General features: G+C 35.9%; 1 protein-coding gene across 9 annotated transcripts in view; it reads right to left on the reverse strand.

Annotated features, from left to right (window-relative positions):
• The window catches only part of TMEM232 (transmembrane protein 232), a 384,954-nt gene that overhangs the window by 211,941 nt on the left and 149,644 nt on the right, over positions 1–23,369 (reverse strand). For 8 of the 9 annotated variants that reach the window (XM_037800742.1, XM_037800740.1, XM_037800739.1 and 5 more), the window contains 5 exons: positions 11,449–11,560; positions 10,091–10,196; positions 7,650–7,807; positions 3,609–3,708; positions 1,351–1,517 (listed from right to left, as the gene is read on the reverse strand). In XM_037800742.1, the coding sequence (XP_037656670.1) occupies positions 1,351–1,517; positions 3,609–3,708; positions 7,650–7,807; positions 10,091–10,196; positions 11,449–11,560 (643 nt within the window). The remainder of the gene's footprint in view (positions 1–1,350; positions 1,518–3,608; positions 3,709–7,649; positions 7,808–10,090; positions 10,197–11,448; positions 11,561–23,369) is intronic. The other variant, XM_037800743.1, reaches the window with a different exon arrangement.

The raw sequence follows: 23,369 nt of genomic DNA on the forward strand, positions 1-23,369 counted from the left end.
TGATGATGATGACTGTGATGGAGGTGAAGACTTTTTTTAAAGATAAGCAATGCATGTTTGGAGAGTTTAATGGACCTTCTCAAGATCACACAGCCAGTTTGTGAACAGGTCATCTCTTTTCGTGATCAGTGCTCTTTCTGTTGCTCAATATCTAGATTATATATTTATCATTAAAACAATTTTTAAACTTAAAAACAAGAGCTCCTTTTCTGCATGAAACAATTTGTGTTTATTAGTATTTATAAGCAAAAGGTCCAAATTACTTAGTATATGTCATTCTCCATACAAACGGTTCATCAAGTAATGAGCCAAAAAGAAAACATTAAGTTCTAGAAAGAATATAAACAGCTGCAGTTAAAATGTTTTTTCTCATACATTTAAATTATAGTTAATTTAGTAAGGGTCCAAGGGACGCATGAGAAAACTGTGAGGTAACTCACAGAGAAAGCTATTTAAAAATAGAATCTTTAAATTTTCGCACATTCTGTTAGAGCATTTATGGTTCTCTCTCTTTTTTTTCTTTTTAGAAATTAGGAGAAACACAAATTTTCTATTTATAAACTATAAAATAATCAATATGTATTAAAAAAAAAGCTAAAATAATAGAAGAATCAAGGTTTCAAAGTGCTCACTACTCTCTTTTGGAACATATGTAAGGAAAGGAAATAAAGACATTATTAACCCCAGAGATTGAAATTTCTCTTTTAAAATACATTTAGTCCATAAGGTATACACACAATTATTTAAAGCTCATTGTGGCTGTGTTTGCATAATACCCAGTTTACTACATATCAAGAAGAAATATAATTAGAGCAATTTTTTCTAATGCTAATCATTAATATTTGGTTTAGAAATTAAGAGACTTTTCATATGCTAGAGATTACTTTAATTCCTCAAATCTGTGCTATAAACAAGTTTTTTATTTTAATGGTATATTAAGTGTTATTGCATATAAATTATGGCAGCATAAAAATATTATACTTAATTTCATGAAAAATGAACTTTATACAATACTTTCCTTTCATACAAATGTAACATTTTAAAATATTAATTTTTAAGTCAATTTAAATTATGTTGCAATTTTTAGTTAAGTGGCTGAGACAGAATCTAAAAGGAAAAAGGTATTAAAGTATTGCTCCATTTAAAGTATTAGTGATACATATTGATGACCCACTACTAATCCTATTAAATACTATCTAGGAAATGTGCAAATGGTTGTATGTATTAGTGTCTTTGCTATTTACCCCTCAGTTAACCTTATCTTTAGCAATGACTACTAAATTGGCAAGCACAATTACTTAATCACAGTAATCTTATCTGATGCATCATGGACCAGGATATATTACCCACCATATCAGAATCTATGTTCTCATATCCTTCTTTGTTTTCCACAGGGCTGAAAACTGATTCAGATAATAGTTCACTTTTACATATTATTTCCGCAGTTTTCAGGATGAACTCGACATTTGAAGAGATGTTGGGATACTTGTAATATGATTGTCCAGAAAGAGAAAGTGCTATTGTAAAAAAAAAAAAGTAATTAGTGAAAAATATTTCATTAATATCTTGCATTGCACCTCATTTGTCTTTTAGCTATTAAACTATAATTAAATTAGTCCTTAGATGCTGAAACTGCTATACAATGCCCCAGTATTTAAGATTTATAATGTTATGTATGACCCCTGCTGGCATTAACAAAAACTACAAGGTAAATAATTCATACGTAAGAATTTATATAATTCAGAACAGCAATTGCATAATGGTTAAATGCCCAATTAAGTATAGTTACTGTTCAACAACGCTTGAAAGCTCCCAGCAGAAAATAAGTCAAGTGATAATAGATACTCTGCTCACAACGGATACTTTGAAATTGTAATTCTGCAAAAAAACAATGTCTGCTTTTAACCCAATGTTCTCTGATTTGATTTCTTTTCAAAATGCTGTTATTATTGAATTTTAAGTATATATTTTAAATAGAGGCAACAGTCATGACATACAACATAAAACTATGTGATATTTGACATAACCATCTCTGTGCTGTTCTTTCTAAGAACTTTTAGGCAATCTTTGAATTTTGCTCCATCCACACAGTGGAAAAATTAATAATGATCATTCCTTTGTTGGACGGCTATGTGGAAGATAGCACTGCTAATGGTCTTTGGTAGGAAACAGTCTGTTGGTGAAGATAGAGACATAGCCCAAGGCTCTTCTTAACAGCATTTGGGAGAGGGCAAGATCGGGAAATTTCATCCTAATATGAGACAAAGATTTTGGTTCTCTTAGGACATATATACAACAACAGACTAATGTGAGAACTTGAAGTTTTACTCAAATAAATTTTCCACTAAAGATGATTTGTCATCATCTGAATATTTATTGAACCTCTATGCTGAACACAATAGGGAGTCAAAAATCATTTATTCTTCCCTTTCTTGCATCTACAATCTCTCCTTCCCTCAGCCTACAACATACTAATCTTCTCTTCTTTTGAACCTTGTTTTTTCATCCAAACTAATGACTCACATTTCACCTTCCCTTTATAGCTATGCTTTTTGAAATAGTCACAACCTCTAAACTTTCCCTTCACTCTGCATTCACCTCCAACCTGAATTTTGCTTCCACAACTCCACTGGCAATGCTCCCTCAAAATCAACAATGCTTTTCTGACTGCAGAATCTCATCACCACTTTCAAACCTCCTGTTCTTTTAACTCTTTAATACTTCTGGAGTGCTTGACACAGTTGATCTTCTTGGCCCTCCCCTACTTGGATTTCTATATCATCACGCCTTCCTACTTCCCTGAATTCTCTGTTAATGGTGTCTGTTCCTCCAATAATCCTTTAAATGTTTTATATTTCCCAAGATCCTATTCCTAAAATTGATTTCTCCTCACCCCTCATCCCTGGGTTATCTCAGCCACATTAACATGGATGACTCTCAAATCTATATCCCAGCCTTCATTCATTTCCGTAGCTGCAAACCTATGTTTTCAACATCCCACTGAGAAATCTTCAAATTCAGTATACCTGATGTCCCCTCAAAATTTTATCAGTTTAGAGTAGCAATATCTCTACCCAGTTAGTCAATATATAAAACTTCAAGTTCTTCCTGAATTCCTCACTTTCCCATATATACACACTCTAGATTCAACTGATCACCAAGTCCAGCCTCTTTTATCTTCTAAATATTTTTCAAAACTACTTTGCTCTATCCCATCTCCATTGTAACAGTTAACATTTTAAACAACTCTTGCCTGTACTAATGCCATAGCGATCTGGTCTGCTGCCCAGATCCTTACTCCAGTTCAGGATCTGCATTGCTACTAGGTTACCATACTGCAATATGAATTCAACTTTCTAGCAATCCAGTGAGGTAGATACCATTACAGATGAGAAAACTGAGTCTAAGACAAAGTCACCTAGCTAGTTAAGCAGCAAAGTAAAAAGCTGCTGACATGCAATCTGGCCCAGACGCTGTGATCTTCAATACCACATCTATCATCTTTCATGAAAAATAAAATACAGCTTAAGCTCTTTATAGTGATAGTCTGAGCTTCTCAAAATATAACATAAAAAATTTATAAGTGTAGAAAATAAAAGATATTCTACCACATAAATATGGTTGAAGCCTAAGTAAATGTTCTTTAAAACTTGCTAGGTGGCCATGCAGGAAAAATATAAAAAGTCGTAAGAAGACCAAATAGCCAATCTGTCAAAAGAGAAAGAAAAAAATCATTTTTAAGTTGCGTCAATAAATTTTGAAAAACCTTAAGAAAAATAAACCATTTCATTATTACATTTACTTTTGTTAAAACAATTTCAAACTCACTTGAGAGTATGTGCTTTTGAAATAACTCTAAAACATTTATATCAAGGTTGAAATACTGGCTTAGCAAAAAGACTTCTATATACATCATCTCTACATTACATATAATGACAAATACTGAATGCTGTGTTGTTCTACGTCCTTTAGAACAATATTTTTCAAATTGCAGATTACACCACTTAAGTCAATAAATCATTTGAGAGGGGATTTTTAAATAAAATAAAATAGAACACAAAATAGTATGGTGCATTGCACAGTTCTTTGTTTCAGTCTAAAAATGAGTGTGTATTGTGCATTGCTGGATTGCAGCACAACAAAAGATATTTCTTCCTATGGGTCTCAGTCAAAATAGCTTGAAAAACATTGCTTTAGACAGTGTTGAGAAATATTCTGCTTGTGCTTAACTATGCTATATTAAGTTCCCTATCCCGACATGATAAAAGGCTGTAATTACCAAATATGCTATGTAAACATTTAAAATACATGGATAGCTAAAATATTGCTATCTATAGACTACAGGAAATGGTAATTCTGCAAAAGATATGCAATTTTTCACAGAAAATGTGAAAAAAACATGAAATATATAAACAAATGGAATACAAGTTTCCTAGTTGCTAAATCATAAGATTATGGAGAAGAACAAAAAAAAAAAAAAAAAAAACAATAGATTTCACTATAAAGCACACATCTCAAATCCTCTTAACACCAATGCAACAATGCAGGGTATTACACACACCCACACCCACACACACACACACACACACACACACACACACACCTTAAAAAAAAAAAACCCTCATGATTCTAAGTCTCAGTGATTCACCCAAGACTCGTAAGGTAATAACTGAAGTGGCATTTCTGGACTTTGAACCCAGGACTGCATGCATTTCTCCAAAAGCTATGTACTTTCTGCTATAGCAGCAATTCCCTAGTATTTTTTAAATTGCAAACCATTATCAATAAAAAAAATTTGAGAATGTATCATTAGTATTTGTAAATGTATTCTATTTTATAAATATACAACATTCATAAAGTTAAAAAATAAATATAAAATGTACGTAATGCATGCCCAAGGGGTTCTCTTAATATATACCACTTTATTATAGAACTGTGCTTCTCCAAGAAATCAAAGCTAGAGGAAGAGGGAGTGGAGGTCAGCAGATCATTTCAAAGAATACTGCAATATTCTAGATGAGAGTATGAAAGGTATCACTTCCCACAGTGACAGGCAACAAAGCAAAAGCTAGTCAGAAGGGGAATAATTAGGACATTTCACAGGATTAGAGATGGACATTGAAAGGCATAATGTTCAAAAATTTAGGATGGTACAAAATAGAAAATACAAGAAAAGCATATCAGTGTGAATAACCTCTATCTTATAGCCCAATTTGGTCGTGAATTTCACCCAACAGAGAGGCTATCTCTACCTATCACTATGATCGCAAAAACAGTTTTAAAAGCTTTTATCTGTAACATTCTGAAAGGCCAAACTGTTATTGAAAAATCTACTTTTCCACATCTCTGTGGAATTCTGGGACTTTCTGGGTATTTTGCCTCACGTGTCATTTGTACACTTACTCTCTGCAGCTTGATTACTCAGGCTTTGCCTTCCGGGCTGTCTGAATCTCTGCTTATCAATTTCTCTTTCTCTGCTCCCCTCTTTCCTTCCTTTTTTTCTGTTCTCCTTTTTCTCTCTACATTTGATCTCTTCTTTCATTTCTCATGATTCCTTAGATAACTGGAAATATAAATGCTGGATAATATTTATTATGTGTTGTATTTTAAAAATTGGTTATATGTTCCAGGTCCTTCCATCGTGACCTGAAGAGTACTGTTATATTTCTACCCAAAATGCATTAAACTATTTTTGCTTATATGTTATTCTCTACACTGCCATAAGCAGACTTCAATAGTTAAGAAGATTCTACTCTCTGAGGTAGATAAAGAGGAAAGAATACACAGAAAATCTGAAAGAAAATGATATTAGGGAATCAGATATTCTTGGCTCCAGCCAACCCTGTGCTACATTACACTATCAAAGGAGAAACAAAAGCATGCATGTGCAGGTGTCTGATGCCTCTTTAGCAAATGCTGCATTATAGTATTCTGTCAAAAAGCGAAGAGCAAAAGTGAGGTTTCCTACTGATTTTCAGGTATGTGATGAAAACTCTACAAGGGCAAGGAGGACAGCTGAAATGATTTCTTGCCTGAAATCAAAGGTACTCATAGCTATTGAGCATGCTTATTCCTACTAACTAGTTTATATTATTTAGAACAATAAAGTAAGCTTTAAAAATTAGTATATCTGTGAAACAAGGTACATATGTAGCATTGCGGCTTGAGAATTCACTGGATTCTGGGGCCACTCTGCCTGGGTGTAAAAATCCTTCCTTTGTCTCTTACTGGATGAGAACTTGTTCAAGTCACTTGATTTTCTATACCACAGTTTGCTCATCTGCAAAATGGTGAATAATAGTAACACTTACATTATAGGATTGTTGAAAGGATTAGATAAGTTAATATCTCCAGGCACTCAGAATTGTGCCTAGCACATGGTTAAGGTGCTATTTAAGTGTTTGCAGCTGATACATGAATCTGTACAAAATGTTTTTCTCAGATGGAAAGAGAAAGGAATCTTCTAAAAATTAAATGACATGGTTTGTATAGAGCATAAACAATATGAAAGACGGATAAACTGTAGTTATGGTTATTTTTATTACTAAGAAATAAAAGGCAATAAATTCAAAAAGGTCATTGAAGAAGAGAAGAAAACGAGAGCAAAGAGAGACCTACTGTTTTGCTATTCCCATTTTCCTTATAAAAATAATAAAGATCCATAATGGAAGTAAAGGAAATAGAGGAAAAAGAAGCAAGAAAAATTAACCATAATCCAGAGACAACCACTGGTAACATCTTGTCTCTTTTTCTCTAATTCTTCCTCCATGCAAAGCCTCAGTTCTTTACATGTTCAATTTCTATTAAATGCTCTCTGTATCTGTTCTTGCCTGATCTCCACAGCCTTTTGTCCCAAAACATTTCAGAGAGCTTCTAGGCTTGATTTCTAAGAACTGAAATGAACTTTCTCTCAATGTGGTCCTACTGAAGGAGTGACAATAATATTCTCTCATGCTTGGTTTCCAATAGTTTATAATCAAAACAATATAAGAAAAATATTTTTGTAAATAATGCCATGATTAATTTCTCTTGTCTCATAAATCTTTGGTCTTAAAGAAATCCTCTGATACTTTATTTTCTTAAATAAATTTTCTTAAAAACCATTAGTTAAGCTAAGTTTATTCAACTAATAATGTTGCCACAGTCTGCCACAATCATACAGGGAGTGGAGCCATATGACCTCCATGACCCTATAAAACACGAGCTACATGAGTTTCCAAACTTATAGCTCTGAAATGACATAGACAATGAAAAGAACAACTCATCTTCTAAAACTGGGCAACCATTTAAAGTTATCTGTCAGCACTGCCATTTTTAAATGGCAAAGAATGTGGCATGGAAAAAAATCCATAAACTAGAGAAGAGAAAAGCTATATATGTAGTCAGAAAAAAACAATAAGTACAAACTTGATTTTTAATTTAAATGATTTTCTCACATAGCTCATGAGATATTATTTTTCAAGCTATCTCTAGGTAGATACCAAGCAATAGTACACTATTCACATTTCAAGAAGATGAAAATAAACTCCCAAACAAGAGAATATTCCGTAATAAAACCAAATAGCCTAATTAAATCTAAAACAGATGTCATGTGGTTATATACAGTATGTGTAGTAATTTTAAAATATTAAAAATATTTTAAAACATACCTTTGACAGTTTTATTTCAACTGAATATAAGTACGTCTTCAGGAATGCATCACAACAGAGTCTATATAAAACTGATTCTGCTACAAAAAATAAGGCAGGCAGATGATCGCAATCGAAGGAAGCATGGTCCAGGGATGTAAAAAGTATATTTAAGGCTTCTGAAATATTAAAAAGTAAAGACTCTATTATTTCAAAATAATGCTGTTTTCGATGTGCTATAATTAATTCTTGCAATTAACTATTTCCTCAGTCATCGAGACCAAGTTGTGGTTTTAAAACACATCTACAAATTCTTTTATGCCTCTCCCATCAAGAAGCGAAATCTATGTCCCCTGCCCTTGAGCCTGAGCAGACCCTGTGACTGTTTCAACAACAAAGGGTGGGGGCAGTGACACTGGATGACTTCTGAGTATATCATAAAACGTAATATGGCTTCCACCTGGATCTCTCTTTCTCAAGATACTCACTACTCAGAAATCACCATGCTGGACAGACAACAGTCGAGATAGAGAGAAATGCCCAAGGAGCCCCAGCTGTTCTAGCCAATGCTCAACTTACCACCAGGCCACATACATAATGGTGGGAAAATATGACAAAACTGGATGATGAAATGTGATGCTCAGGATAAAATGGTATGAAAAAGAAGTGCAGAAGACTAGATAATTGAGGCAGCAAAAATAGGGCCAGGCAAAGCTGAAGGAAGAAGAACATGGAGCTAAGAGCCTTGGGACAAGAGTACTTTGAGTCATTATAGCTTTAAAGAGCTACAATATAAATATCTGGGGAAAAGCAGCAAATCAGAGACAGGGAAGGAAAAACCCTGAAATGTAAAAGGGACAGGAAAGAGGACAGTATAACTGGAGCAAAAAGAATAAGGAGGGGAGGCAACCAGGAGCCATGTCGGCCATAATACACAGTTGGGATTAATTTTTAGGGTAATCAGAAGCCACAGGAACTGACTCATGCTTTATAATGGTCACTGCTGAGGGAAAGGTGGACTGTAGAATGGGGAGTGGGCAAGAATACAGGCAGGAAACCAGTTCCAAGGGCATTTCAGTGGTGGAGCCAGTAAGAAAGAATCATATTTATGGTGTAATTTGGAGTTCAATATCTGAATGAGTTAAAGTGCTTTTGGCTGCATGTAACAGAAAACTAAACTAAAAGTGTCTACAAAATAAGGATGCTTACTATTTCATAAGGTCAGAGTTGGAAAGGTTACAGGGTTGGCTAACATAGATGCCCTTTGGGTACATATTTGTTCCATCTTCTAGTTCCCCCTGATGTGCCCAATCACTGTGAAGAGTGCACCGGCTCCTGGCAGAAAGTTCTTAACAACGCAATTTAGAAAGCAATAAATAGGGGAATGGGGAGGGAAGGGGGGCTTTCTCCTCAGGCATGTATTTTTCAAAAGCAAGTCAACACAAGTATCCCAAACAAGCCTATCTCTACATCTCTTTGGTCAGGACCTGGTCATGTGCCCACTGCTCATCCAATCAATCAATGGAAAATAAATGGGAATTGGCATGATTGGTTTAGACCCACCGTGATTCACCCCTGGGCTGGGCAAGGGCCAGTCCCCTCCGAATCACAGGACTGCAGGATACCAGAACAAAACTGAGGTTTAATTGGCAAAGTGGAGCAAGTGGCTGCCAGGAGGGCAATCAAGACTGTTTACCTCAATATCATTTAAACATCTGCTAGAGTTCAGGCTGTGGATGGCACTGTGGTAAAGTACGATAAAGAAAGTTAAAAACAAAATAAGTTCACTCTTCCTATTGCTTGAAAGTTCCCAGGCACCACTGCAGAACAATTTATATAGAGGAAATACTCTCAGACCTCATGAAGTTAACATTCTAAAACTCATTTAAAAAGGAGTATACATAAAAGTTAGGATAATGATAGAAGGAATTTTGCATTCTTATAAATAATGTTCTTTTAGTTCCTTTTTTTAGATTGGTTCGATGGGGGGGGGTTTGAAAGCGCACATAAATGGAAAGTGATAAATGAAAAGGAAATAAGTTAAACTTGCTGCTTAAAATAAGCAAAAACCAAAATGCCATTTGATTAATGTTTTATATTTGTTATAAATGCAGAAACAAGTCTCCCTAAAGTCTAGTGCCTATTGTAATTGAAAAATCACTAAATGACATTTTATATTTTTATAGTATCTTTTTAATTAGTTACTATTTTTAGTAAAAGATAAAGACTATGCTGAGCAAACAATTTTAAAACAATTTTGCAATTAAAAAGTTGAGCAGTCAAATTCATAACTTCAGAAACACAAAAGAAACTTTCATAATGAAATATAAGATATTTTGATAAAGAAAGGCAAATTTTTCTTGGCTTCTGCACAGTTTCTGGAAATTAAACATCTCTAAATATGCCTTCACTGCTAATCTAGGAAGCATTTAGGGTAATGAAGAAGAGCTCAGAGCACATACCCTCTTGGATTTCTCCTTTACATTGAGCCAGATATACTACTTCAGTCCAAGCAGCAGGGAGATGCACATGCTTACCACAGCCTAAGGTTTTGAGACCAAGTCTTCTCTGTTAAGGGGAAACAAGAAAGAGGCAAACCAAAATTTATGGATTTTTAATTCATTCATTCATTTTGATTTGCCCTTAATTACTTTTAAAAGTCATTCTATGATGCTGATGTCCTGGTGTACAAAACTTTATATTTTTGCTTTGATTATTTTTATCTTTTTGATATTTTATGTAAACTGTAGTGCTAAAATGTGGAGAAAATTTGTTAATATTCTAGTAATATTGTTAATTATTTGCTGAAAATAATTCTCACTCTTTACTTCTTAGGGATTACTTCTATCTCATTTTCACCCAAGAGAATACATCTCTGATTTTATGAGGAAAAGTGATTGAATAGAAATCAGTCTGATACCAGTTTGCTGGGAAACTCAAGCTACTTCAATGCCAATGGACCAAAGCTAACGCACATGAGGGAGAAGATCAGGATGGTCCAGGGCAAGCTTACCCCAACCACCTTCTCATATAAGCCCACTCCTGGGGCGATCCCTCCTGACACCTGCCTGCATGCATACTTATCAAAAGTATACTCTTTTCCTAATCAAAATTCTAAAAATGAATTTTTCAAAATTTTTTAAGTATAGGAAACTATGAACCAAAGTACTGGAAAATAACCAAAGGACAGGTGGTTTAGTTTATGCCCCAGTTTTCTGCAGCTTTTATTTCATTAATTATTTCCTATCAAAGGAAAGTCACATGTACATTATTCCTCTGCCCACTTATACTGAATCTAATGTAGCAAAGGCAAAGCAAGGACTTATTTCAGTTGCTGTTCTATTTTGATACCTGTTTGAAAATCTGGGAATGAATGCTATACTCTTAAAGATCACATTTTTCATAAGTTAGGTGAAGAATTGTTCATTACTTTGTACATGTATAATGAAGTTTTAGGAAGGTTTTATTCCTTCTTTGAGACATAACATAGCTTAGTTAACTTCTTTTGAGGAAACAGTAGAATTTTCATAATCAAAGATTTATTTGCCAGCCTGTTAAATTTAGCTGTGGGCTTTTGGACTTGTGTCAACAGTAAGCTATATCCTCCAATAATTTATGGGGAAACTTCACCCAGAAAGTCATTTGATATTTAATTATTTGGTTATAGCTTTAAATGTAGTTTGCCTTAATAGTTTTAACTACAACTATTTATAATCAAAGAAAAGATGGTATTTTTACTCTGAATATTTTAAAACATGCAATCAGCCCCCAACCAGAAGAGAAATTTCATATACTAAGTTATCAAATAGCATATCATTACCTTACATTTAAGAATGTTTTTTCTAGCTAGTTCCAACAATTTTTGCTTCTCTTCTGGCTTTTGTGTTTCATTGAATTTCAATATGAATTCTTTTGTGATTGAAAATGATGATCTAAACAAAAAAAATGAATAATTATAGCTATCTTTATGATTTTTAATTAATCAACTTGCATATACGTAAGTGTGTATAACTATTTTCTAGAAAAATAGTTTGCCTTTTTAATAAGAAAGTTACACACGCAAAATTCAGTAAAAGAAAAATACATATGCAGGCCTAATTGATCTTCTCATACTCTTAGACTAAGGAACATAATTCTCACAAGGACAAAGACTTTTGTGGCCTCTGAAAATAATTTTCCTTAGATGCCAGAAATCTTGTTTGTATATGCCTTCTTCATCAGTAAAATCCAGAACAGCTCAATTATGCTGAAGACTGATTATCTATTCACATAAATCACTATTGGGTAAATCTAAGCAAAATCTTTATTTCCTCCATGCAAGTGGAATCAGCCCAACTGTGGCTACAATGAAGTGAGCAGGGGACAGAAAGAAGTATATGGGAAGGTCAGAGAGGGAACAAGTAGCCAGATAACTCTGGGTGAGCTGGGAAACTATTACAGGATTTTGAGAAGAGGAATAGTGTGATCTGACTTTAGTTTTTACAGAATCACTTTAACTGCTGTATAGAGAATTGAGGGTGACATGGGATGTGGCAAGGGAGGGAACATACAGGTAGTAAGGTGAGAGGTAATGGTAACTTCAATCAGGATTACAACAGTATAAGTAAAGAGAAGAGTTTGGATAATGAACATATTTTGAAGTTAGATTTAACCAAACTGACCAACGAATAAGAAATGAGGTGAGAGAAATAAGGGAGTCCTGACTGAACTGACCAACTGGAAGAATGGAATTGCTAATTACTGAGATGGGGAAGATTGCTAGAAGGCAGGTTTGAGGTGAGAAACAGGATGCTTTTCCTCTAAACATGGGGATAGAAAGGCACAGGTGTCCTGCCTCACCACTCCTATTAAACATCATATTAGATGTCCTAGCTAGTGAAGTAATGCAAGAAAAGGAAATAAAGGGTATATTTGAAGTGACTATTATCCAAGTAGAGATGTAGACTAGGCAGGTGGATATATGAGTACGAGTTTTAGGGGAAAGGTTCAGGCTAGATATTTCAGTTTTGGAGTCAGCATACCTATGATATTTAAAGCCTTGTGAATGAATATAATCCTTCAGGGGAAGCGTAGAGCAAGTGGAACAAATAATTTGAGGGTGTAGGTAAGAGAATGAGTAGAGTGATCATAGTTATGTAGCACAGATTTATGATGGGCATGGTGTTATAAGTGGTGTGAGAGGAACAGTGAATAAGTAATAGAATCAATTAATTGTATGTCTTCTGTAGTCAAATAATTGTTGGATCATGCCATTAAAAACAAGTGATCTGGAAGATGGTGGAGTGGTGAGGTGTGGGTTTTAGTTACTCCTCTGGGGCAGTTGGTAGAAAGCCAGGAACTGCATGGAACGGACACTGCAGAGCAATATGACTTTGGGCATACTTCATACAACACTCACAAATGCGTGGAAGAGCTGAGATCAGTGAAATCTGTACATCCTCCCAGCCAGGGGACCTGCGTCCCTCCCTGCCAGGCTCAGTCCAGTGGGAGGAGGAGCCATCTGTGCTGGGAACCAGGAGGGAGAACTACAGTTGCAGCTCTGATTGAAAACTCAAACTGCTGATCAAAACTCCAAACATAGATAGACTGAGACCAGATACCAGAGAATCTGGAAGCAGTCAGCCCAGCAGAGAGGAGATAGAGTTAGCAAAAACAGCAAAAAAAAAAAAAAACCCCCAAAAATAAAAACAGAGACTTTTTGGAGTTCTGGTGAACATAATACAAGAAGGGCAGGGCTCAAACAGAATCAGGCAAATATGCAAATCCAGAGGACAAGGATTCTTTTCTGAAGAGTCAGTTTCTCCACTTTCTTGATTGTTCCTTAATGGCCCACAATGTCTTGTCTCTTAGCATTTAAATAGTCCATTAGATCTGCAAGGACTGTAAATAATTCATACTGGGCTCTTCTTTTTCTTTTTTTTTTTTTTAAATCTTTTTCTCTTTTTCTAAAACAATTATTCTAAGAAGCCCATTACAGAATGCCTCAAAGATTTGCAGTTTGGGTCCTTGCAAGAGCAGAGCTAAGACAGCTCTGAGAGACAAAGCAGTAAGTCTAGTGGTGTAGAAAATTTGCTATGCACTGTAACTTCCCAAGAAAAGGGCAACGTGACCAAGCTCCAGTAGCAGCCCTCTTTCTGGGAACTCAGACCTGAGGGGCTGTAATTCAGAAATCAGCTTCAGTCAGCCACACCTCTGACAGGATCAGGGCCACCAGGAGAATGAAAGGCTCCACACCTCCTTACATTGGTGGGGTAAGTACGGGCTGGCAAGTGCCACTTGCTGGACAGCATAGGAGAAGCATAGACTCTAAAGGCCTCACAGGAGGGTCTCATTCTCAAGGAAATTCCATACCCTCCTCCTGAGACCTGGGCCTCTCTGGACTGGGAAAACCTGTCTAGGGTTGACCAAATCTGAGGAGACCATCACACAGGGCAAGAAACAGAAAAACAAGAGGTGGAAAACTCTGATAAACTAAACAGAATCTAAGTTAGAGGTCTAGAATAGTTTGAATTGAATACCGAGGGTTACAGGACAAAGCCAACCAACAAGAAAACCCTAGGTAAAAGAGTGAAAACAAGCTCCAAAATAAACTAATCAAGAAAGTCAGATGCCTAGACAGCTTAAGATAACAAGCCATACTAGGAAACATGAAAATATGGTCTAGCCAGAGGAACAAACTAATAGTTAAACCAAGGCACAGGAGTTGAAGCAATTATTGCTAAATCAATTTAATGAACTGAAGGAAGAACTAATTGGAGATGTTCAAAGAAAGCCAAATGAATTAAAAAATCGAGTCCATGAACTGAGGGAAGACATAGCAAAAGAGATGAAACATATAAGGAGGACACTGGATGATCATAAGGAAGAATTCATAAACTTGAAAAAGCAAATGGCAGAACTTATGGGAATGAAGAGCATAATGGATTAGATGAAAAAGACAATGGAGGGATACAACAGTAGACTTGAACAGGCAGAAGAAAGCATCAGTGAATTGGAAGACCAGACATCTGAATTCACACACATGAAAGAACTGATGGTGAAAAGAATGGAAAATTACGAGCAGAGTCTTAGGGAGCTGAGTGACAACATGAAACACAAATATGTGTTACGGGTGTCCCAGAGGGAGAAGAGAGGGGAAAGGGGGCAGAAAGAATAATAGAAGAAATAATCACTGAAAATTTCCCAACTCTTATGAAAGACAGAAAATTGGAGATTCAAGAACTACAGCACACCCCAAACAGAATAGACCCCAATAGACGTACTCCAAGACACTTACTGATCAGATTGTCCAATGTCAAAGACAAAGAGAGAATTCTAAGAGCAGCAAAAGAAAAGAAATCCATCATACACAAGGGAAACTTGATAAGACTATGTGCAGATTTCTCTGCAGAAACCATGGAGGCAAGAAGACAGTGGTATGATATATTTAAGATACTGAAAGAGAAGAACTGCCAATGAAGAATTCTATATCCAGCAAAACTGTCCTTCAAAAATGAGGGAGAGATTAAAATATTTCCAGACAGACACTGAGAGAGTTCACGAATAAGAGACCGGTGCTACAAGAAATACTAAAGGGAGTGCTACAGGCTGATAGGAAAAGACAGGAGAAAGAGGTTTGGAGAAGAGAGTAGAAAAGAAGATTATCAGGAAGGGTAAAAAGAGAAAGAGGAAAAAATAAGACATGACATATAAAATCCAACAGGCAAAATGATAGAAGAAAGTACAGCCCTTACAGTAATAACACTAAATGTTAATGGATTAAACACCCCAATAAAAAGACACAGACTGGCAGAATGGATTAAAAAACAAGACCCATCTACATGCTGTCTACAAGAAACTCATCTTAGACACAAGGACAAAAATAGGAAAGTGAAAGATTGGAAAAAGATATTTCATGCAAACAGCAGCCAAAAAAAAGTGGGAGTAGCTATATTAATATCAGATAAAGTAGACTTCAAAAGTAAAATGATTTAAAGAGACAAAGAAGGACACTACATATATTTATAAAAAGGTCAATTCATCAAGAAAACATAACAATAATAAATATTTATGCACCAAGCCAGAGTGCCCCAAAATTCATGAGGCAACCACTGAGAACACTGAAAGGAGAAGTAGATAACTACACAAAAATAGTTGGAGACTTCAATACACTGCTCTTATCAATGGATAGAACATCTAGACAGAGGATCAACAAGGAAATGGAGATGTTGAATTGTATGATATATGAACTAGACTTGACAGACATTTATGGAACACTACACCCACACCAGCAGGATACACACTTTTCTCAAGTGCTCATGGAACATTCTCTATGATAAGACCACATGCTGGGTCACAAAGCAAGCCTCAACAAATTTAAAAATATTGTTATTATAAACAACACCATCTCAGAACATAATGGAATGAAGTTGGAAATGAGTAACAGGCATAAGATTGTAAAATTCACAAACATATGGAGACTAAACAACACACTCTTAGAAAACCAGTGGGTAAAGGAAGAAATTACAAGAGAAATTAGTAAACACCTCGAGGCAAATGACAATGAAAACACAACATATCAAAACTTATGGGATGCAGCAAAGGTGGTCCTGAGTGGGAAATTTATTGCCCTAAATGCCTATATTAAGAGAAGAGAGAGCAAAAATTGAGGAATTAACTGTCCACCTGGAGCAACTAGAGAAAGAACAGCAAATAAACTCCAAAGCAAACAGAAGGAAAGAAATAACAAAAATCAAAGCAGAAATAAATGAAATTGAGAACAGGAAAACAATAGAGAGAATCAACAAAACCAGAAGTTGGTTCTTTGAGAAAATCAACAAAATTGATGGACCCCTAGCTAGGCTAACACAAAAAAAAGAGAGACTGGATGCAAATAAATGTGATCAGAAGTGGGAAAGGAAACATAACTACTGACCCTGCAGAAATAAAGGAGAAAATGAGAAGATGCTATGAGCTTATTAGTATGTAGTATGAGATACTATATACTAATAAAGGAGAAAATGAGAAGATACTGTGAGTTTATTAGTATATAGTATGAGATACTAATACTAATAAACTGGACAACTTACATGAAATGGACAACTTCCTAGAAAAGCGTAAACAACCACATTGTCCCGAGAAGAAATAGACGACCTCAACAAACCAATCACAAGCAAAGAGATTGAGTCAGTCATCAAAAAGCTCCCAAAAAAGAAAAGCCCAAGACCAGATGGCTTCACATGTGAATTCTACCAAGCATTCAAGAAAGAATTAATATTAATCCTGCTCAAACTCTTCAAAAAAATTGAAGGGGAAGGAAAGCTACCCAACTCATTCTATAAAGCCAACATCACCCTAATACCAAAATCAGACAAAGATACTACAAAAAAAGAAAATTCTGGACCAATATCTTTCATATCAATACTCCTCAACAAAATACTTGCAAATAGAATCCAGCAGCATATTAAAAGAATTATATACCAAGACCAAGTGGGGTTTATTCCAGGTATGCAAGGCTGGTTCAACATAAGAAAATCAATTTATGTAACACACCCCATCAATTAATCAAAGCAAAAGAAATACATGATCATCTCAATCAATGCAGAAAAGGCCTTTGACAAAATTCAACATCCTTTCTTGATGAAAACACATCAAAGAATAGGGATAGAAGGGAACTTTCTCAATATGATAAAGGCAATATATGACAAACACAAAGCTAACATCGTACTCAATGGGGAGAGATTGAAAGCTTCCCTCTAAGATGAGGAACAAGACAAGAATGCCCACTGTCACCACTGTTATTCAACATTGTGCTGGAAGTTCTAGCTAGAGCAATTAGGCAAGAAAAAGAAATAAAAGGCATCCAAATTGGAGAGGGAGAAGTAAAACTTTCACTGCTTGCAGATGACATGATTCTACATGTAGAAAATCCAGAAAAAATCTACAGCAAAGCTATTAGAGCTAATCAATGAATACAGCAAAGTGGCAGGCTACAAGATCAACACACAAAAATCTGTAGTGTTCTTATACACAAGTAATGTGCAACAAGAGGAAGACATTTAAAAAAATTCAACTTACAATAGCAACCAAAAGAATCAAGTATTTAGGAATAAATTTAACAAAGGTCACAAAAGTCCCATACAAAGAAAACTACAAGAAACTGCTAAAAGAAATCAAACAGGACCTAAAAAAAAATGGAAGAATGTACAGTGTTCATGGACTGGAAGACTAAATATAATTAAGATGTCAACTCTACCTAAAATGATTTTTAGATTCAATGCATTACCAATTAAAATCCCAAAAACTTACTTTGCAGAAATAGAAAAACCAATAAGCAAATTTATTTGGAAGGGCAAGGTGCCCCAAATAGCCAAAAATACCTTGAGAAAGAGGAAAGAAGTGGGAGGTCTCAGACTACCTGACTTTGAAGCATATTACAAAGCTACAGTTCCCAAAACAGCATGGTACTGGCATAAGGACAGAGATACCAACCAATAGAATCAAATTGAGTGTTCAGAAATGGACTCTGGCATCTACGGGCAATTGATCTTTGATAAGGCAGACAAGCCAAAGCAACTGGGACAGAGCAGCCTCTTCAACAAATAGTGTCTGGAGAACTGGATATCCATTTCCAAAAGAATGGAAGAGGAGTCCTACCTCACACCTTATACAAAAATTAACTCCAAGTGGATCAAAGACCTAAATATAAGTGCTAAGACCATAAGACTCTTAGAAGAAAATGCAGGGCAATATCTTAAAGATCTTGTGATAGGAGGTGGTTTCCTAGACCTTACACCCAAAGTGCTAGCAACCAAAGAACAAACAGACAAATGGGATCTCCTCAGAATCAAACACTTTTGTACATCAAAGGATTTGTTTAAAAAGTAAAAGGCAGCCTACACAATGGGAGACAATATTTGGAAACCACATATCAGATAAAGGGTTAATATTCCGAATATATAAAGCAATCCTACAACTCAACAACAGAAAGACAAACAACCCAATTAAAAAATGGGCAAAAGACATGGACAGACACTTTTCTGAAGAAGAAATACAAATGACTCAAAAACATATGAAAAAATGCTCAACTTCACTGTCTATTAGGAAAATGCAAATCAAAACCACAATGAGATATCACCTCACACCTACAGAATGGCCAGTATCCAAAAAAAAAAAAAAAAAACACACAGAAAATTAAAAGTGCTGGAGAGGATATGGAGAAAAAGGCACACTTATTCATTGCTGGTAGGAATGTAGAATGGTGCAACCACTCTGGAATATAGTGTGGAGGTTCCTCAGGAAGCTAAATATAGATTTGCCATATGACCCAGCTATTCCATTGCTAGGTATACACTCAAAGGAACTGAAAGTTAAGACACAAATGGACATTTGCAAACTGATGTTTATCAAGGCATTATTCACAACTGCCAAGAGATGGAAGCAGCCCAAATGTCCATCAAAGGACGAGTGGATAAACAAACTGTGGTATATACACATGATGGAATATTATGCAGCTGTAAGAACAAAGACATGGAACATATAATAACATGGATGAACCTTCAGGACATTATGTGGAGTGAAGTTAGCCAGAAACAAAAGGACAAATACTGTATGGTCTCTCTAATATGAACTAACATTAGTGAGCAAACTTTGAGAGTTCAAAGCTGGTATCACAGGCTACTGGAGATAGAAAGAGGGTAGAGATCAGGTATTTGATGCTGAAGGACTACAGAATGCTCAGGAGGATTGACTGTATAGATCCAGAAACAGACAGCATAATACTGTGTGATGGCAGCGCAATATTGTAAGTACACTGAACAAAGATGTCTGTGAGTAAGGCTGAAAGAGGTGGGATAGGGGAATGTATGACACCAGAGGTAAAGATAGATGATAAAGACTGGGACTGTGTAACTTGGCAAAAACTGGAGTGGCCAATGACTGTTACTAAATGTACAGATATAAAAATTCTCACATGTGGGAGAACAAATGAATGTCAACCATGCAAAGTGTTGAAAAAGGGGTGGTATTTGGGAAAAAAACATAAAGCAAACTGCAGTCTATGGTCAACATTAACATTGTAATATGCTTCCATTAAATGTAACAAAGGCAATATACCAAAGTTAAATGTGTATGAGAGGGGGATATGGGATACTTGGTAGTGGTGTTCGTTTCTGTCCTTACTAATATATTGTACTGTATGACACTTCATTTTTCTTTATTATTATCTTTTTTATTATTCACAAAAAAATTTTTTTTCATAGTAATCAATATGTTCAAGTGCTGACTGTGGTGAAAAAGGTACAACTATATGATGATACCATGAACAACTGATTGTGTGTTATGTGAATATATCTCTGTAAAATTGTAGGAAAAAATATTAATAGGGGTAAAAGTGCTGGAGAAAACATGGAGAGAGGAATGTACCTATTTACTGTTGGTGAAGAGGCAGAATGGTCTAGCCTTTCTGGAGGTCACTGTCGTGGCTCCACAAGAAGCTAAGTATGTGGGGCCATAAGGTCCTGCAACCTCATTATGGGGTATGTACTTGGAAGATCTGAGAGCAGAGACATGAATGGACATTTGCACACTGGTGTTTATGGAGGCAGTATTCATGATTTGCAGAGGGTGAAGGTGGCCTAAGGGTACACTGACTGAGGAACAGAATGGTGAACCGTGCTGTATGCATGCAATGGAATACTGAGCAACTACGAGGAGTGAAGTTGTGAGACACACAAGAAAGTGAATGGATCCCGTAGATAGCATTTTGAGTGAAATACACCAGAAACAAAGGCAAACATTATAATGCCTCACCGATATGGACTAACTGCAATGTGTAAACTCAGAATTGAATCTTAGAGCACAGTCTAAAAGGGAAATGATTATTGTAATCGTCCCTAGATTGTAAGCTCTTACAGCAGTCAAACCTATTTCTGAATTGTAATGGCTATCCCAAACTCTGAGATGTTGATCCCTTACTGTACAACCTGATTGCTCTCTGGAGCACTGGGTATCTGTGTGACACCTGAAACAGAGCTAGAGCTCAGCAGATGTGAACATCAGTATCAATGCATACAGCAACTGATTTAAAAAAGAAAGAGCTGAAAAAGAGCCCAGACTTCAATTAGAGATATGAATGAAGCAGACCTGGTTAAGACTAGGGCAAATCGGGCCAAAGGGTAAAGGTTGAAACTGACTGTATGTTAAAACATCAACTTCCATGTGAGACCAAGGGAAGAAATGTTTATTTGGTGTAGGATCTGTATTTTCTAAACAATATAACTTCTACAGTCAGTTTGTTCAAACACCACAATTACATGGAACTTTGAATAGGAAGTGAGATATGGCAGGTCTGTATAGGTTAGAGTGAAATAGCAACAAATTCCAAAGTAATTTGGGCAGAGAATAAAAATATATATATTCGGGGCTCCCCTGAGGAGCTGGGGGAGATGCAGAGGTGTTGACTTCCTCACCTGAATTGTTGCTGATGTTCTCACAAACACTGGGGACTAGCTGCTTGACATGCTGAGCCCTCTGTCTTGGGGCTTGCCCCAATGAAGCTTGTTACTGCAAAGGAGAGGCTAAACCTGCTTATAATTGTGCCTAAGAGTCTCCCCCTGAGTGCCTCTTTGTTGTTCAGATGTGGCCCTCTCTCTCTCTAAGCCACCTTGGCAGGTGATCTCACTGCCCTCCCCCGTATGTGGGACCTGTCTCCCAGGAGTGTAAATCTCCCTGGCAATGCAGGATATGACTCCTGCGGATGAATCTGGACCCAGCATCATGGGATTGAGAACATCTTCTTGACCAAAAGAGGGATGCAAAATGAAACGAAATACAGCTTCGGTGGCTGAGAGATTTCAAATGGAGTCAAGAGGTCACTCTGGTGGACATTCTTACACACTATATAGATAACATTTTCTAGGTTTTAATGTATTGGAATAGCTAGAAGTAAATACCTGAAACTACCCAACTCCAACCCAGTAGGCTTGACTCTTGAAAACGACTGCATAACAATGTAGCTTACAAGCAGTGACAGTGTGATTGTGAAAACGTTGTGGACTGCACTCCCTTTATCCAATGTGTGGATGGATAAGTAGATAAATGGGGACAAAAACTAAATGAAAAATAGGGTGGGATGGGGGGGAATGATTTGGGTGTTGTTTTTTATTTTTACATTTTATTCTTATTCTGATTCTTTCTGGTATAAGGAAAATGTTCAAAAATAGACTGGTGTGATGAATGCACAACAATATGATGGTACTGTGATCAGTTGATTGTACACCAAAGATGACTGTATGGTATGTGAATATATCTCAATAAAACTGAATTTAAAATAGAAAAAAACCGAACAAGTGATCTGGAAGCATAAACCACATTTTTTGAGAACTTACTATATTTAGAACTTACTGAGTTAATTTCCCTGTTGGATACAAGAAAAAAACATGAACATGTGAAAAAATGGTCAACCTCATAGATATGGAAATTGAAACTGAAACCACAATGAAATGTTCCTACATATACACCAGAATGGCTAAAACTTAAAAGACTTATAATACCTTATAATAAAGAGGATGTAGACTAACAAGAGCTCTCAGGAATTGCTTGTGGTAGTGTAAATTGGTACAACCATCTTGGAAATTGGTTGGGTGTTATCTATGAAGGAGGAGACAGATACCCACAGACTCAGTAATTTCCCTCCTTAATGTATATTTGACAGAAATATGTGCACCTATGCATGAGGAGACAGGTAAAAGAATGCATGTTCAAAGCAGCATTTTTCATAACAGTATGCTCCAACCACTTGCAGTGCAGTAATTTATTTACTTTTCAAAAAGACTGTTTTACATCTACAAAATCCTTATAACTAATGTCATACTTACTGGTGAGAAACAGGATGCTTTTCCTCTAAATATGGGAATAGATATGCATGGGTGTCCTGCCTCACCACTCCTATTAAACATCATATTAGATGTCCTAGCTAGTGAAGTAGGACAAGAAAAGGAAATAAGGGGTATATTGATTGGAAGAGAAGAAACAAAACTGTCTTTGTTCACAGATGACATCACTGTCTGTGTAATAAATACCAAATACTAAACAACAGCAACAACAAACCTGAATTACTACTAAGCACATTAAGCAACTATAGTAAGGTCACAGGATAAAAGGTTAATGTACAAGGGTCAATTGCATTTCTGTATATCAGCAATGAACAAATGGAAATTAGAAAAGAATACCAATGCTAATAGCAATAAAAACTGAAATACTTAGGAATAAATTTAATAAAATATGTACAGGAACTACAAAGAGAGAATTAGAGAAGGAAAGTCTGAGAAAGTCACAGCCAAAAAGAGACTAAGAAAACACGACAACTAAACATAATGTGGGATCCTGGAACAGAAAAAGGAGCATAACTCCCCACTACTTAAGTGTGGTTTGCTCATAGTGACTTCCTTCCCAAAAGTGCATTATGGAAAGGTGGTGTGTGGAGAAAAAAAGCAACTGTACAGCGGAGAAAACTGACAAATACTACTTCAGCCAGGTGATCAAGCTCAACATCAACAGCGATAAATCATGTTATAGGAGATACCCTTGATATAACATGATGAGAATAGCACTTTACCTCTATAGTCTTTCTGACAAAAAAACAATAACCCCAGTGTAATTGCAAGAAAATGTCTAACAAAAGAAAATTCTTCAAAATGCCTGGCCAATACTACTCAAAACTGTCAAAGAGATGAGAAACAAGGAAAGTCTGAGAAAGTCACA

This window comes from Choloepus didactylus, chromosome 13 (assembly GCF_015220235.1).
Source record: "Choloepus didactylus isolate mChoDid1 chromosome 13, mChoDid1.pri, whole genome shotgun sequence".
NCBI lineage: Eukaryota > Metazoa > Chordata > Mammalia > Pilosa > Megalonychidae > Choloepus > Choloepus didactylus.